The sequence below is a fragment of the Phoenix dactylifera genome, chromosome 7 (genome assembly GCF_009389715.1).
Source record: "Phoenix dactylifera cultivar Barhee BC4 chromosome 7, palm_55x_up_171113_PBpolish2nd_filt_p, whole genome shotgun sequence".
Taxonomy (NCBI): domain Eukaryota; kingdom Viridiplantae; phylum Streptophyta; class Magnoliopsida; order Arecales; family Arecaceae; genus Phoenix; species Phoenix dactylifera.
Window position 1 is genome coordinate 1 of NC_052398.1, and position 17,821 is coordinate 17,821.

The 17,821-nt window shown below is 40.4% G+C and overlaps 2 protein-coding genes and 1 non-coding gene across 4 annotated transcripts; all 3 read right to left on the bottom strand.

Moving 5' to 3' along the window:
- Positions 1 to 89: 89 nt before the first annotated feature.
- LOC120111444 lies at positions 90 to 294 on the bottom strand. The gene has a single exon (XR_005512628.1). It is a non-coding gene; the product is annotated as a small nucleolar RNA U3 (small nucleolar RNA).
- A 1,016-nt stretch (positions 295 to 1,310) lies between these two features.
- Positions 1,311 to 5,591, bottom strand: LOC120111269 (calcium-dependent protein kinase 27-like). Of its 2 annotated transcripts, none has more exons than XM_039127799.1 (4): positions 5,112 to 5,591; positions 4,923 to 5,020; positions 1,841 to 1,910; positions 1,311 to 1,775 (listed from the first exon to the last, which is right to left on the bottom strand). In XM_039127799.1, exons 1-3 carry the CDS (start codon positions 5,425 to 5,427, stop codon positions 1,851 to 1,853), a joined length of 474 nt encoding a protein of 157 aa, XP_038983727.1. In that variant the 5' UTR covers positions 5,428 to 5,591; the 3' UTR covers positions 1,311 to 1,775; positions 1,841 to 1,850. The 2 variants fall into 2 exon arrangements, with proteins under 2 accessions (XP_038983727.1, XP_038983726.1); XM_039127798.1 differs by having other exon boundaries at positions 1,311 to 1,755; positions 5,112 to 5,588.
- A 2,458-nt stretch (positions 5,592 to 8,049) lies between these two features.
- Positions 8,050 to 14,794, bottom strand: LOC120111270 (adagio-like protein 1). The gene is made up of 2 exons (XM_039127800.1): positions 14,219 to 14,794; positions 8,050 to 10,121 (listed from the first exon to the last, which is right to left on the bottom strand). Exons 1-2 carry the CDS (start codon positions 14,473 to 14,475, stop codon positions 8,516 to 8,518), a joined length of 1,863 nt encoding a protein of 620 aa, XP_038983728.1. The 5' UTR covers positions 14,476 to 14,794; the 3' UTR covers positions 8,050 to 8,515.
- Positions 14,795 to 17,821: the final 3,027 nt, after the last annotated feature.

The following is a 17,821-nucleotide window of genomic DNA, read 5'->3' on the forward strand; positions in this document are numbered from 1 at the left end:
CGTGATAGTTTCAGATCCCCAAGTACGTACCTGGACCATAAAATCTTTCATCACATATGCTACCGCATAAATAAGAGTTATATATTGCTTACCTGGGAACAAGAATTGATCCCAGGCGTTCGAAATCGTGTGAGAACGATCCTCTACAGCAAGAACTCCGAAGGATTCTTACCATTAATCACGATCTAGCCTTGAGGTCAAGAATCATCCGCCAGACTGAGTTGCGTGTCTCCTTTGCAGTCAAGGATATGGTTGTACGAGCCTATAGAACAGATCCTGTTCAAGAAAGGTCGTGGCCGAGGACCACGAGCTCTGATGGATTAACTAATAAAATCCTTTCTAGCAGTCGATGTGGGACTATAAATCTAGCGCTTCGACCGGATTTGGGTCAGGCTGTAGGCCTTACATTGTCTCTTGGACACCAACTTCTGCTGGGCCAATCCTGAAAGCCTAGATTTTGCAGCCCAAGCTTGACTCACCGTCAACTATGGGAACCCTGGTCTGAGCCGAAATCGGCTGGACCCAAAAAAGTCCCAGGAGGTGACAGGTCACTGTGTGAGCACATGAAATTGATAAATTGGCTAAACGAGGTGGGCCAACATGTTGACATACGTAATTACCTTCACCTCGAGAGAAAGGTTAGAAAATAGACTAAATATAAATTGTATTTATTCTTAGAGATAATATTGAATTAATAAAAATATTTTTATTATATATTTATTCTGGGTAGGGTCAAGTTAAATGTAGATACTGTCAAGTAAGCTTGTTCATGGCTTAAAATCGTAGTCTTGCATAATGGCAAGGGGAATGAAGTGTAACTTTGATTTGATTTTTTTTTCAAACAAAAAATTTAGGCTATGTTCCACATTACTTCCGATTCTAAATTTTTAATATTTTTTAGAACAAAAAAATCAATGCAATTCGCAATCTTGTTTCTAGTTTTCTGAAATTTTTTTAGTTTCTAAAAATTTGGGAAGCCAGAATATCATGTTTCTAAAGCTTTTTGAAAAACTAAAATCATTTGTAGCCACCACCACCATCTGCCACCAAACAAAACTAAAATTTAACATGACCTTGCTGCCAAAAGAATACGTAAGCACTTGCAAACGCATGTAAAGAACCAAAAGCAGGTGACATCCAGCGGATACTAAACAGAAACCAATCCCCTCATGTTTTCAAATTCGCTATGACTTCTGATTCTTAACAGAAGGATGGTTCGGCTGACGATAAATGACGGTCATAAAGGTGAAGGGACGTTTAAACAGAGAGGCTCGCATAAGAGCTGGGGTCTTCTCACCAAACAACCGAAATGGCTGATCTAGCGTCCACATAAAAATTTCCATCGAATAGCCTCGTTGACAGGTGATTAATGATGCCTTAACAGTTCAAAACAAAACTCAGAACAAAGATACACCAGCTCCCATGGAGCATAAGAAAAAAAAAAACGCTTGACAGGCGACCACAAATGAGACGATAGCAGTCCTGTTTGTCAAGATACACCAGCTCCCATGGAGCATAAGAAAAAAAAAACGCTTGACAGGTGACCACCAATGAGACGATAGCAGTCCTGTTTGTCAAACATTTACACCTCAATTGGACCGCTGCAATATAATTGGCACTGCTGGATGATGTGTTAAAACTAGGTGGTGGTCATGAATGGAGACCCCTTCGATGCCTCGGCATACTCATACAAATGGCACCAATGATATAGATATTCTATTGTTACAATCACACATCAGTAAGCCGCGCAACATGCTGCACAATAATAAGAGATACTGGATTCTGAAATAAGAAGGAAAATGGAAGAAATAATGAAAGAGAGATGGAGGATTTATCTTACTATTAACATATTAGACGGCCTGCCCTTTGCTGGTGAGTTCTTTTGGTTTACCACCTTTGCCACCTTCCATCTGCAACAAAATGAATTTTGGTAATTCTCAGCCATCTAGGCTGCAGTGCATAATACCGAATGCCGAACCCACTTAGTTTGGGATCAAGCTTAGTTGAGTCCATAACACCAAACCTCCAATCAACTACAGGAGATGTACAATCCTAAGTAATACATGAATGAAAAGCCATGCAACTAATGTTCAATCATAACAGAAGTGCAACCATGCAATACAAACCTGGGCAAATCTAGGATGGTCAGACACAGCTGGGAGATAGGTTCTCACCATTTAAAAGTAGCTGAAGGTCAGATGCTATTACGCGGTGTGGTCTGCGTAGTAAAAGTTGTACGATTGCAGACACAAACCAGCAGTTAAGTTTCGCCATTATAAAAATAGATGAAGAATTCATGGCACATTGCAGCATGGACATCCTAGCAAACAACTAGACCTACCTAGTAATGTCACGCAGGAAAGCTAGGACAGAAGATCGGACACCTATGCAACACAGACACCTTGCTTTTCAACCCAGAAGATCAGACACCTAGGCATATACGGACAAGCAACCAAGAATGTTCATGCAGGAACCTTAAGGTTGATACTTTCAAATAACAACACAGGCGCCTGGGATTTCATATTGCTCTAGAATGCCATTTCATGCATGGAACTGAATCAAATGTTTTCTGTGTTGATAGAAGATAACAAGAAAAAAGATTATTCTTATTGGAGATGCTCATGTCCTGCACATAGGGTACATCCTACTGAATCATGGTACTAGACAAAGAAAAGTGTCCAACTATGTTTATGTTGACAACTTGACAAGTTGAATGAAGTAATGCAAAGATTTGTCTAGAATTTCTGCAACCAAGTACTCAAAAGATTACAAGTATTGACAGATTTAAAAGCAGCGCAATTGAGCTTTAGCTCAAGATGCAGGTAACAAGAATATTTTGAAATTCAGAAGTCTTAATTGGACAATCCATTTGCCCAAAGTATCTTCTGAATGGCACAAGGAGAAAACAGTTCCTAATTTAGTGCAACTAGACAGCTCCCAATTTAGTAAAATTGAGCTTAGTTCAAGCAGCTACTAACAAGACAAACAGGCCGTAAGATTTTTCTATCCTCAATTTCTGGCAAGGTAACATTCCAAGGTGATCAAAGATCAGTATTACAGTTTAGCTAAATTTTTCCATTATAGTTGCACCTAAGAACATTTAGGATAAGCATCAACTTTTCCTACTTCAATTTATTAGATACTTTAGCAGTCATTATTGGACATCAAAAGGAAGCAAGTTAACAAAATCAATCAGACAAAGAAAGAACAAAACTACATATTGACTAACATTAACATGGGTGTAAAAGACAAAGGGACCAACAGACTGACAGACAGAAAGAAAGATAGATGGACGGGGAGAGATGGGCAGAGAGGAGGGTGGGGAGTGAGGGAGAGAGATTGCTGGAACTAGAACCCCGTCCCCACCTGTTAGGAACAGCCGATCAACCGGTGAAACTTACTTAAGGAGCGCACCTCTTCTCAGTAAAGCAACTCAATAGCTCTAAATAATCAATCGATTATCAACCCTGTCATCATACATCCATATACAGTCACCTCAAATTTAGTTTAGGAGGTTAGCATTTTGGTGCATTTTGCAAAATCAACATTTTGATCTCAATTCTGCCTAGTTATACATGACTCCTCATCATTCCTTCAGGTGAGAGTATTCTCCTGACAACCACTGAGTTCATGCGATCCTGTCTCTCACACTCACCCAGCATTACCCACCACATCATCTGTAATAATAATCACTTTGTGAAATATGATATCGGTATTATACTGCAAACTGTTTTGCCAAAAGTCTATTGAGAAACTCTTAGTTGTTAAACAGATAGATAAGATGCCAACTCAGCAGTAAAAATAGATGACATGCTCATGCACATTAATAATCCCTTTGGACATTATATGAATTTCATTTACTAGAGTCCCCCAAATTGGTTGAATTTCAAATGAATGTCTATCCAAGATAAGAATGGAAACCTCATGGTAGGAAGTAATATGAGGATAAATAACAGCAGAAAGAGGTTTCGAAACCAAAGTCGAAGCCAAAAAAGCAAACAACAAACAGGAAAAATGCTAATCAAGCAAGCTGAGGCTAATGTCTTGTTACAGCAAATGTATCAAAAGATAACAATCTAGAAGATTACATAAGATCCAAAAAATCTGAAAACCAAATGCTTCAGCAACTGTAATCATATATTAGATCGGCACATAGGTTATCAAGGACCCTCACAAGCAATTCCAAAAGTTAAGGAGCCAACAACCCGATCATTGAAATGGAAGATCCCAATCTCATAAAATGACCTAAAAGTGAGATGGGATTTGATTATTTGAGACCATAAGAAGCTAGAAGCAGATATAAGATCCCACCAAAAAATAAGCATAATACTCGCTTTTCAAAGATGACAACGTCAGCTAAAATAGCCAATCAATCACCTAATGATGTTTTATAATAAATGGATGAAGAAAGCTGTAGCAGATAATTCTAAATACCTAGTTCAACTCTCAGCAACTACCATAAAATCCTCATGATTTTGAGAGATCGTCAACATATTTAAGATTTTGACACGAAATACAATTGCTTTCATTCAAGGATGATTATAAGAACTAAAAGGTTAAAACTTTTATACATTCAATGCCTTAATCAACCAAAAGATCCCGAAAGGAATCAAGATAGCGATGCTCTCATTTTAGAAAACAGGACAGGTCCCTGAATTAAGCAACAAGTAAGCAATAAAAATCCCACTCTTATACTTCCAAATCAAAATCCCAAGACAATATACACTCGTATGCCAGCAAGATCAGAAGGCGAAAGAGTGAAGTACAAGACAAAAAACTTTCAATAATGCACAAACAAATATCAAAACCGGAAAATTCAGATTTGCCCTTAGAAAATCATCTATTCAAACCCGCCCCCGCCCCCCAAACCCTGGGGGGAAAAAAAAGCTTTCTAGAATTAAAAATTTAAAACTATCGCTGACCTTCTCGTTGTTCTCGTAGTAATCATTCAACGCCCACTGATACTTCGATTGGTTCAACCCAAACAAATCCGCCAAGTACTCATCCAAGCTCGAATGCACTGCCAAGAAAAACAACCACGCCACACCTTAAAACCCCAAAGAACCGACCAACAACCACGCAAACCAACCAGAAAAACCTTTAAAAGGTACCATCTTGGACTCTGGCGACGGCGTTCCAGAAGAAGCCGAACGCGGATGCCGACGCCCGAGCGGCCGACTTCTCGAACTGCGGCGGCGGGACCTGAACCGGCGGCAACGCCGGCGCCAGTGACGGCGACGGCACCCTGACGGGCAAAGGAGCCACATTTCTTGGTCTGGGACTAGGGTTCAGCTTAAGGCTAGGGCTGAGAGGTCTCGGGGCCTCGGAGGGCTTGGGTGTCGGCGGCGGAGTGATGAAGACAGTGTACCTCCCGGCTTTCCCGATCACCGGCGGTGGCGTCGCCTCTCGCGCCCGAGCAGCGGCCATGCCGCAGGAGGGAGCGAGCAGGCACGGGATCGGAGTCGAGACGGTGGAACTCGGGCTAGGATTTAGGCTTGGGATTTGGGGGGAGAAGAGAGGACTCGTGGGAAAGCTGGAGTGCCCATGGTGGGGGAAGGGAACAGGGGGTTTGTGCTCTTTTAAACGGTATCCAATGCCATGCTTCGGAGGACCTTTCATTCCTTTTTTCCCCATATTTCTTTAATGCGGGTGGAAATGATTTCGGTGGGATTTAGCCTCGTAGTTGGAGGAAATATCGAGAATGGCACCGTGAGTGGCGAGTTTATCGTGGGCTAACGGCGGTGGGCGTGCGAGGATTAATGGAATGGGTGGTTTTGTAAATATGTCGGTGGTAACCGGGGGTAGATTCAAAAAGACTTTGAGGAGCAACTAAAGCAACATTTGGCATCAATGGGAAGCAGAAAGAATGTCTAAATATTGATAATATAATAATAAAACGATAACAATAATATCTGGATATGTAAGTGGTCATCCATGTCATTGTTGGAAGAACTTATTGTATACCAAATCTTCATCTAATTGTAAGGTACAAATGAGTCTGAGTCGGATCTTGTGTGTTCCGATTTGATCCGATTTCTTATTCAAATTTTAATTTTAAATTCAAATCCAATTCAATTAAAAATCAAGTTGGATTGGATCCATACCTACAATTTTTGATCCAACAGATCGGGTTGGGTCGGATCTATGTATAACTCAGATTCAACCTAAAAAATTCAGATCCGGATCGAATCTAGTTCCACCTTAGCATGAGGGTACTCTTTCAAATCTTAGAATCCAGCCTAGCTTTGGCAAAGAGACAAAATCCAACCACCAGTCTCCCAAGAATCTCCTAAGTTTTTTTTACATCCTTAATCTCTCTCCTTGCTTTCTCCAACATTAGGCACGCCGTACTATTGTAAGGGCTAAATACCCAACCGATCTCTTTTTTCTTAATCAAATCTTTGTTAAATCTTAATGGAAACGAGCCATAAGGAGAGGCCACGCAATCCCAGAAATGAGAGGAAGGGATACAGCAGGAGATGATAAAGATAATAATGTCGTCAACAAACGGAACTATCGGGTGGGGTCCGCTCGAAGGGAATGCGGCAATGAGCTGGCGGCGCGCTTCCCGTCGCGCCTGACGCGACCGCCGAAGAGCATTCGTACTTTGGCAGCGTCTTCTGGTGGATTCCAAACGATCACCGAAGACTGACAGTCTGACACTCGGCGATCGGTGGCGGACGGAGATTGAAGCATGGTATCGAAACAAGTGCCATTACCAACGAGTCCGGTTTACCACCCATGTTATTTTATGTTTTGGGGGAAGGGGTACGAGATGAAGTTTAAAACTTTAAATCGAAGTGTTTAAAATTTTTTGTTCAAGTTTTTGTTATTTTCTGTTCATTCAGCCGGCTGTTTAATATCAGATCACACAATTGCAAGGAAAAATTATAGCAGCGCACCAGCATGAGCACTAAACAAGCATATGATGAATAAAATCCATATCAATGCATCTCAGTGATCGGCTGAGCGTACGACTGATTTAGTGCATGCAGTATAAGAAATAATTGATGAGGCTAAACAGATGCCTTCTCATTGCTAAGTACTAACAGATGTCTCATCATTACACAAAATGGTAACAGAAACCGGACACATTACTAAGGGCTGGTCACTTGAGAGCGTAGGGACTGGGGTCATGACTTCATCAAGAGGCAAATGATTAATTCCGTTAAGACATGCCGAATTCTACCTTTTCAAATACAACTCAACGAAGTTCCTAAAGAACAAATGCTGTATCAGCATAAAGCACACATTTAAGGCCTAAATTCTCATTAAAATAAAATCCCGGATGACATTTATTTTGATATCACCAGCTAACAGAAGACAAACAAAAGCCAATCCAAACAGGCCCACAGAATGGTGCAACCACAATATTGTCTATCAACCTTAATAGTAAGGAGAGAGAACAAGCAACAGAATGTTTACTCATTACATAACTTTTCTTCTCACGAGCCCCCCAGGTCCTTTGGTGGGGCTGACCAAAGAAATGGCACTTATCACATACATCACAGACATTACCAAGACAACAAGTTTCATCACCAAATCCATGGTTCTCCAGTATACAAATTTAGCTATAAAAGCTTCTGTCCGTTTCCCAAAATTTCAGTTCTACCAAATTTCTATAGCTGCCCCCTATTTGACAGAACTAATATGCAAACAGTATATAGAAACAACAACCAGCATCACATCTACTCCAAATTTTCCAATGGACATACAAGACAATTTTTTTGAAAAATAAAAAGCATCAATAGCAAAATATCTTAAGGGTGTGCCTAGTAAAATTACTCTATTATAAGTTCGAAATACGGAAATAACCTCTCCACACTTGAAAGTAACGCTGACCCTCATCACCCAACAACGACAAAAGCCTCATGCACTGGGCCACCGCCGAATATTTTAAAGGCTAATGAGTACATTGCCCAACAACTATATACAGGAATATAAGAATGATGAGAACACACCCTTTTTTTTGATAGGAGGAACTGCATAACTCTGTTGCTGTACATAATCAAGCAAGAGCAGAACAAAGAAAAGCAAGGACAAAGAAAGGGACAAAAAAGGACTCAGCCAAAGCATTGAAGTGCAAGATAATGTGAGAGATGCAGAGATACACTCACTTATACACAGGCAATTCCGTCATTTTCTATGGAGAGACATATCAGGCGTTGAAAGAAAGCTACAAAACAAGATGCAAACTGTGCTAGTACTTTCTCAATGTTACTTATATGGTAGCAATAGCAAACACATATCCCATCACGTGACAAATATCTCTACTGATGATTGAGAAAGATGGGCTTATAACATCCAAGTGTTCAAACCATAAAGAGCCTAAACCTAACCACTACTCCGGACTTCTCTCTGTCTCAAGCAAACGTTATCCTCCACAAGCAGACTGGATCTGACAATTCTTCACTCCATGGGTGGTAGTGTTTAGTCAGCTCGATTTCTTATTGGAATCAAAAGAGAGCATATGATTTTCTGGCAAGCCTTCGAGATAACTGAAATGGTCCCACCATCATATGACAGAGCTCGCTAGAGACAGCTCATGAAGCTCACTTAACATCCACTCTTCTCCAGTTTGGCCACCAAGTACAACTGCTCTACTTCCTCCAACAACGCATGTACTGTGTCCCCAAGCAAATCGTGGCGATCGACCAGGTACATTCAGTATCCTCCAGGTTGGTTTCTCTTCAGTTGGATCCAAGAGATAAAGCTGGGAAGCTGAATGAAGACCAGCCACTGACCCACCAAATATCAGGACCCTACCACCAGGTAGGCTCACAGCAACATGATCAAGGCGGGGTGGAGGACCAATTCCATCGGGATTTCCAGCACCTGGCATTCCACTCCCAGTAATGCACCTCCAACAGGGTTCTTCTTCACTTAGATCCATAGTGAACACATCACTAGACCGCAGCCGAAGAGGGCCGCTCTTAGCCAGACCACCAAACATCAGTATTTTCCTCCCATCATAGACAGAAAGTGAGTGGCCCAACCTAGAAGGTGGAGTCCAAGATGCCGGTATTTCTCTCCATATGGGTTTTTCCATTGTGACATCCAATAGGTATGTATCACTGAGTAGTACACCAGAATCAGCACAACCTCCTGAAACCACCAACTTCGTGCCATCAAGTGTGCATGAGCTGTGCCATGACCTTGGCAGCGGAGGAGCCAGTCCAGAGATCTCGCGCCATGCAGGGTGTTGTGCATCCAAATCCAAAATGAAGACATCATTGAGCAAGCCCTGCCTTCCACAGCCACCAAACACAACCAACCAAGATCCATTTAAGCAAGATAGTGTATGGCCCCACCTGCCTGGTGGTGCTGAGCTCACATTAACATGCCTCCACTCTGGTTTACTGGCATTCAGATCTAACACAAAGGTATCATTCATCGGTTGCATGTTAACACCTTCACCACCGAAAAGAACAACCCTATTCCCAACAGCACAAGCACTGAAATTGCAACGGGATGGCTCCACAGCACCACCAACTGTCAATTTCCTCCATGCAGCAGCTTCAAGCGTGGTTAGCTCTCTTGCAAGTCTTCCCCATCCTAGCCTCTTTGCTCCAGGTACAGTTTCTAGTGCACGAGTAGTTTCGGTGCCCCAAGCATTCTGACAAACCATTTTCCAGAGATCCTCATTCTTTGTTAACTCATAAAGCCTCTTGCACACAGAACCAACAGATGCAATATCTCTTGGAGACAGCCTTGAAAGGATTTTTTGAGACAATACCTCATCACTCAGTTGCAACATGCTACAAAATTCACGACATACGTGTCCATTCCCTGTAGAGATAGGTCGGCAAGAGTTGTCTACAGTGAAGCGGGTGGAAGGTCTGACACATTCCTTTGTCATGGAACCAGGCAATGGTCCCAGGTCAACATTTGTGTCGGTGAAGAACTGAATGCCCATAACATGAGTTATGATCCCATCATCCCCGTAAATTGGGATTAGCTGCAGTCTGTTCATCAATGGAGAACCATCTTTCCTAAAATTCAACAGGTCGCCCTGGAATTCTATGCCTTTCTCGAGGCATCTTTGTATTTCAGCAACTATTGTAGCATCTACTAATGGATGCCTCCTTTGTGCAAATGGTCCTCTGCATTGCAAGAAGCGGCTGAAACGAGACAATGCAATAGATGAATATAATTCTCAAGGTTCCTGAGAAAAAGCTGATTGAAGATATGCCTTCCCTACCAAATAAAGTGGTCTGGGAGGAATAATATCTTCTCAACAAATAATAGCTAGACAAAGCTGAATGATTCATATTGACTGGGTTATGGAATATAGATATGATCCATATAACCAATTCAACCATGATATGAGTTATTTGCTGGTTCACAGTTACAAAAGAAGAGCCAGAACTTGTTGTTCTTCTTCTTGTTTTTTGATGTGTGTGCAAGCATGCATGCATGCTGTGTGTATTAAAGTAGTTCCCAACATAAAATTACTGCTGATAAGACAGTTCAAACAAGAAATATTTTGAAATTTGGGGCCCAGGTTCTAATCAGAATCATAAAATTTAATTTGTATTCACTATGCCAAGATATTCCGAACATATTAACATATAGATCCTGAAAAAAAATTAATTAAATTATGAGAACCTGAGTGCATCAGAACAAAAAGGAAATACGAAAAAGAACATGCAAAAGAATCAGCTAGAAAGCAATAAAAAAAAAAATGCAAGGTGATGATGGCAAATTTTCCCTAATTTCATGAGATATTTTAAGCATTTGCTCCCTTTTCCCCTTCTATTCTTGGACTCAAAAACTGCCAAAATGGAACGCTGCGACTGGTAGCATACTGCTCCAAAGTGAAACCGGCACCAGTGCAGGTGCTAGGACACCGAAATCCTGCGTACCAGTACGTACCGACTTTACCGGTCAGTACCGCTGCATATTGACGTACCATAGCAACTATTGGTGCGCACGTACAGGTAAGTATTGTCTATATTAATATTTTATTAGTATCGCACCATTTCGATAGAAAAATGCCACAGAGGGAGGTACTAGTATTTAAAATCTTGCTTTATTAATGGAATTTGTATTTGATAATTGATTGCCATCTTACTTGTAGCTTCAGAAATGTATATCAAATTCATGTAGTTCACATTACAGAACAGATTATCCAGATAACCAAATTATGCTGCAGTTGTAACTAGGAAAGCCTATAATTCCAACCGCTGGACCATGAAGAATGAAACAATAAATGAAGGAAGATAACTAATATAACTCTGAACAAGGGTATAACATCCAGATAGAATTACAAAATGAAGAAATCATTTGCTGCAGCATTTAAAATGAACCAAAATGCTCAGCTGGTAATACTATACTCCCCTGAATAGAACAAATTAATTTCTTAGAGTTAGGAAACCTGAAAGGTCTAGCAATAAATCAACATCACAGAAGAAACATATGATATTAATTGAAAAAAAATCAATTTGCTAATGGTGTTTTGAAGAATTAGTAGCTCCATGCACACTGGTATGGCAGTTTTTTTTCAAATCCAAACCATCTAAAGATCTGCCGTCAAAGATGAAGACAATCCCATTTCTAACCCTCATTTCTAACCCATATCCCATAGGATTGACACGGTCAACGTGAGATTATGTTCTAATTTCTCACAGAGGATGAACTCCAACATTCCCTCCTTTCCCAAAAAGACACCAAAAGAGAAGGGAAAAGGAAATGAAAGAGAAGGGAAAAAAATGAAAAGAGAAATGAGAAAATGATAATTCATATAAAATAAGCTCCATATTAGATAGCATAAAATGATGTTGATGTCAAATAAAATTCCAATGTAAACCTAAGTATCACATGTTGCTAACATATGAAAAACATAGCAACAGTTTGCCAATGTTTCTCCTCTTATTTTAGGGAATTGAACAATCCACCATTCCACCTGTTTAGCACGGTGTTATAAAACCTAGGCAGGTGGACCAGGTCGCCAAATTTGTTTCAAGGCATTGTTGATTGTAACAAAATGAAGCACTTACATAACCTTGCAAATATAATTCAAATAGAAACCAAACCTCGCTAAACTATCCAGCTAAACATACTTCTGTAACCCCATCACACCAGATGTGCAGAAACTAATTGTATAACTTCCAAAAAAATTCTGCTTCTTAAAGCTCAAAGACACATGTGCAAAGCTACAGGAGATAAGAGGCAAAACAAGGGGAAATGGATAGGCAGGAAGCCCCATAATGAAACAGGCTGAGGACAATCTTAGACTTCAAAATGCAAAACATAAAAGAATTTGCTAAAAATTGCACCAAATATATTCTCGAATTGTAACTTGCATCTATCTACCTACTAATCATAATATCTAAGTTGATTGCAAACACCATCCAACTGACTGGAACTACTCCAAATCCATGCATATTAAACCAGGAGCTCTTGCAAACCCTGTCTAATGGCTTAATCAGGAGTTGTTGATTATGGGAACTCATTGAAAGGATCCAAATAAAACAGCTGATTCTAGTATTCTTTGAGTGTTTTTTTTAGTATTATAAGTAATATTATTGTTGAAGTTAACATACTTGCATCATTAAGGAGATGTTATTAAATCCAGGATTTAGGTCCTAGTTGATACCAGTTTATACTAGGTGTGCTGGTTTGGACCAATAACCAACCAAGTCCCGGGACCAGTCTATACCCCGAAACCTCATAACCAACTGCTCCCGGCACTTCCCCTCTTTGTAGCGACCAATAACAAGCAGCATAAGAACTGAGACCAGCTGGTTCACCAAAGACTAATTGGGATGCGATCATAGGACACTTGGCTGGCTTTGTTTTCTGTGTTGTATCTAAAGATGGAGAGGTGGAAAAGGAAGGAAGATGGAGATGAAAAGAGGAAGAAACCTTAGATCTGGCATGGCACCATAAGCTTAGTTCTGCAACGGCACCATAAGCTTGATCATGGGCTCAAAAAACTCATGTAACCATAAACAAAAAGTGGTAAAATTAAACTAAACAATATAAAGAAGCACACCTAAACAAATGGGAAAAACAATTAGGTCCATGAATGCTACCAGGATGCCATGGCATGGCAAGTCTTTGTATGCGAGCACTTGGTACTATATCAACCTGGTCTCCAATCAATACAAGGATTGGGGACGGGATCTTAAAACCTTGGTTCAGCTTGATATTAGTAAAGATTGAAGTGAAAAAAATATAATATTTCAACCAACCTTGAGCATCAAATTATCAAACATGAAAAAAACCACCACCAACATCGCAACTAAAGTCTTTTTTGTCATAAAATTGACAAACATCATGGAGAATTTACATAATCTTAAGCTTTCTCTTGATCAAATAGTATAGCAATATTGCTTTTTGCCTTTATTGTGACTTAGAGGTCATGGGTTCAAAACATGAAAACAACCTCTTTGCATGCAAGAGTATAGTTGCATACATCTAACCATCCCCAGGCCTTGCAATGGCGGGAATTTTATACACTAAGCCATTTTTTTTCCTTCTTTCTTCAGCCATTTCAACCTTGTTAATACCCCCTTTTTTCATCATCCTTGTTCCACATAGATTTGGCCCCTTTTTCATTTTTCTCTTTGCTTGTCCTCTTCATCCTACATAGTGGAAGCTATGATCCCTCTAGTTATTCCTCTTTCTTTCTTTTCTCGATTCCCTCATTCCTAATTCCTTTCTCCAATCCTTCCCCCCTCTAATCTTCTGATCCCTCTAATTATTCCTCTTTCTTTCTCTTATCTTGAAAATAGATGCAAACTTCAGTTCTTCACTTTTAGCTGACAGAGAATTCATGACAAACTGACAATACGGATTTCACACACTGCTATGATATTATGATGGATATAGTGCGTTTTGATAGTTTAAATTGTTATCTTGGATAATAGGAATATTCTCACTTCGATTTAATTAGGTTCATGAAAGCTAGGATTGCTTCGTTCCCTGATTCAACAACCACTTCATCGTTGATATGTTCTGTCTAAAATAGCTCTAATATCTACCATCATTATGGGTATGAGCGTGTGTGTTTTTGAAAGGAAGATAATGTTTGATTGAAAGATTTACTAGAATCTCAAAAACGAAAGCTCAGAACCCAAAGTAGCCAACTCCAGCACCTTCCCATGTCCAATTTAAACAGTAAAGATCGATGGAACCGAAGCTAGCCAAACGAAAAAGAACCCAAAAAGCCAAAGACAAGATTTTGGCAGCAGAAACGGGGCAGGGCACTCACCAGTTCCTCCCGAGCACCTCCTCGGCGCGGTAGCCCGTGGCATCCTCGAAACCTCTGTTGACGTAGATGATGGGGTGGTCGGGCTCGAGAGCGTCGGTGACCACCAGCCCGCACGAGGCCGCTGACTGGAGCATGCCACCCATGGCGAAGGAGAAGGCCCCGCCGCCGTCGCTCAGCATGAAGCCTCCCACTTCCTCCTCCTCCTCCTCCACCTCCTCGCCGCCGCTCGGCCCATCCGAGTCGCTATCCCACTCCATCGCAACCACAAAACCCTAGATCCAGACGACAAACGACAAAGTCCTTCAACCCATCCTTGTAGCTGAAGGCAAAGCCAAGAACGCAGGCGGGAGCAGAGCAGAAGAATCCGAGGGGAAGAAGGGAGTCGTGGAGACGGCGATAGAAGGAGAGGGCTTGTCCTTCTCGCTCTCGCTCGCTCGCTCGCTTTCTTTGAGGTTCTGGACGGAGTTTCGATTTCGAAGTGGGGAAGGGGAGGGGTTAGGTCGAGGGGGAGGGGTGGGGAAACGAACGGATGGAGGAGAGTGGTCAGGAACAAACCGACCTAAAACCGGCAGACAGGGGTGATCTGGGCGGTCGCAAGTAACGAGTGGCCAAGGAATACGTGCACAATATTTAATTACCGTGTTTGCTTTACGAACATAACAGAATGAAGGAAATGGACGAGCCAGAACTTGATTTTGTAATCTTAGGCTGCCTTTGGCACGTGACTTCTTTTTTTATTTTTTTTTTAGATTTCTAACAAAAAAAATATCTTTAGTAGACTTTTCTTTTCTTTTTTCTTGCCAACAGGAATCAAATGAAGAAAATATATATATATCTGCCCGCATGGCTTCTCCACGATGCTCCTCCAAATTCCTCAAATATTCCGCCTAATTCAACCTCACTGAGAGCACCAGCCACTCAGGGAATAGCTGGTTGTCGAAATTGGCTATCAACGAGAGGTTGTTAGCATCCGTGATGGACCGATGGTCTCCACTATGATCCAATGGTTGGGCCTCAACGTACCGCACAAAGATAAAGACTATATAGGAGGGAAGAGCACCTCCCGAAGCTCTAATCGATGCGAATAGAAAAAGGGGCGACATCGAACATCTTTAAGGCATAGAGAACGAAGCCTCGGGCATCATTGTAAAGGTGGGCGAGGAAGGCGAGGTGGACCCAGACATAGAGGTACAAGTTGGAATGTTGACAGTAGCCTAGGTAGGATCTAAAAGGGCACAATTCCGCACAAACTTTGAGCATTTGCTCGACCGGCCAAGATTGGCAAGTTTGGCCTTCTGCTTAGATGTGGCCATGGCCTCCTCGAGGGCATTGATGCCTCGGTCGAGGGTTTGCAAGGATGGATTTTGGAGACACGACCGAGGAGGAGGAGCGACCTTCAGTGGCAAAGGAGGGGGAGGCGCTTGACACTGCCAATGTAGGCACGGTAGGAAAATTCCTTTTTTTAAAAAAAAACTAATTTTTTTTCACTTTCATTTTTTCAGAAATAGAGTAATTTAAAAAAATGGAAAATATTGGTTTAATTTCTGTATTTCTATTTTTTCTTAAAAAAAGAAAAAATTATACCAAACGGGACCTTAGCTGCTGTTTGCCGTTTTTTTTCTTCAAAAATTTCAATTTGGCATGTTATTTCTACTCACAAAACATTCAACTACAAATTTCTGTCGCATGTAGTATACTTGGAAAGTTGTTATTAAAAACTCTTTTTTATTTATCTTCTCCTGGTAAATAGATTATCTTTTGAAAGATTGGGAGATAAAAGAGGGACGAATTTGAGAGTGACATAGCCACTTTTTTCAGATTTCAAGATTGGGCCTAAAAGAGATCACTAGATACTAGAACTGGGGCTCTAAGAAAAGACTACATTGAAAGGGAAAGGGATAATGTTTGTTTTTCATGTAATTGTCGTATAGAAATATATTTTTTTAATGCGATCTCTATATAAGATAAGTATGAAACATACAATCAATGGCCAATGAACATTTGAGAAGTGTTATTATATGTAGCAAGAGATAAGAGATGATAAAAAGATGCGAATGATAACAGATTATATATATATATATATATATATATATATATATTGCTCAGAATTTTTTTCATGTGTATAAATGCTTAAAAGTTTCACATCACTAGATGATATTTCTGAAGATATATGATTGTCAAGAGTAAGTTCTTCCCCACCTTGGACAATGATTCATACTGGCAATTGGCACTATGCATGCATGCTTGCGGGAGGTGCATATTGCTTGATTTAATCAGATATCTTTTACTCGTATACATGCATTGAAATTTTGATGGAACATAAAAAAGCATGTGTTGAGGAAAGAAGAGAAGAGAATGGGTCTATAAAGATTATAGATCTAGCATTGCAATAGCAGAGCTGTAAACATATATCCTAGTTCATACACAAATAAATATTTTATCTTTCAGAGCATTCTAAAAATTTATTTAGTAATTTTCCAGCCAACACTAAGCAAAACTTTATAATATAGCATATGGTGGAAGCATCCATAGATAGCTCTTCTATACGCATATACAGGAATATGATAAATATGTCATTGTTGCAATGCCATTTCCTCGTATGTGCTAATGGTATATGCATTTTCAAATACATGTCATAGTTTCAAATAGATACCTTGGTAAATAATTATGGGGCAGAATTTCAATACCAAAAATGCTTTACATACATAGCACATGCACATACTCAGCTTTCGCCACACACACACACACACTCAACTATGCGGAACGACCGTACCACTCAAAATCATCATCAAGCATCAATTAAAGCTGGGCATCGGCAACAAGCAACTTAGAACAAAAATTGCATAAGAGGATACCATACGGGTTGGATATTTTATTCTGTCAATTTTTTTTCAACACCCATTTTAGAGAGGGATCTAAAGATTAAATTGGATGGGCTAATAAGGAAGTCTATAGATTTCATAACTTTCAAAAAACTAAATTAAAAAAATTTGCATGTGTGAATAGAGGCCATCTGCCTGCATCTTTTCTTCTTCTTTATCGAGCTTCTCTCCGCTTGTTCTCTTTCATTGTCGTGTATGTTGGATGATTATTTTACTATGTGTATCATCTGATTATATATTATGTATTGTATCAATATTATTTTTTTTCAAAGATGGGAATTAAATTAAATATGGTAAAAATAGAGTTTGCCGAGCAAACTTGATGAGCATTTGAGGTAGGGAGGCGATTTGTTGCAGACCAACCATGCACGGATGCACCATTTGGGAATTCGAATCCTCGCAAAAATTTGGATACTGCCACTCGAAGCCGATGACTTCTTTCCACGGGTTCGGTTTGTATCTTCCGCACTAACGAATGATTGATCCTCTTTCGCGAGACGGCCGTTGGATCAAGCATTGCACACATCTGAAAGCATCCCGAGATCTTTCATCCATCCACCCGTACAGCTCTCAAAGCGGCTACTGCGTAATCCAACGGTTGATTTGCGCAAAGAAAGGCCGTGCTTCTTTCGCGCGAAAGATTCAACCGCGGTCCTTCTCCATTGGCCTGATTGGGTTTTACCTTATACTATAATTAAAATCGATGGAAATAATTTCAAAT

What these genes read in the sequence shown, in the direction of transcription:
- LOC120111269 (XM_039127799.1), bottom strand. Translation starts at nt 5,427, where the DNA reads ATGGCCGCTGCTCGGGCGCGAGAGGCGACGCCACCGCCGGTGATCGGG. An exon ending in CGTCGCCAGAGTCCAAGATG is followed by an intron (nt 5,021 to 5,111) that starts GTACCTTTTAAA and finishes TTTTCTTGGCAG; the next exon opens with TGCATTCGAGCTTGGATGAG. An exon ending in ACTACGAGAACAACGAGAAG is followed by an intron (nt 1,911 to 4,922) that starts GTCAGCGATAGT and finishes ATTTTGTTGCAG; the next exon opens with ATGGAAGGTGGCAAAGGTGG.
- LOC120111270 (XM_039127800.1), bottom strand. Translation starts at nt 14,475, where the DNA reads ATGGAGTGGGATAGCGACTCGGATGGGCCGAGCGGCGGCGAGGAGGTG. An exon ending in GAGGTGCTCGGGAGGAACTG is followed by an intron (nt 10,122 to 14,218) that starts GTGAGTGCCCTG and finishes GTCTCGTTTCAG; the next exon opens with CCGCTTCTTGCAATGCAGAG.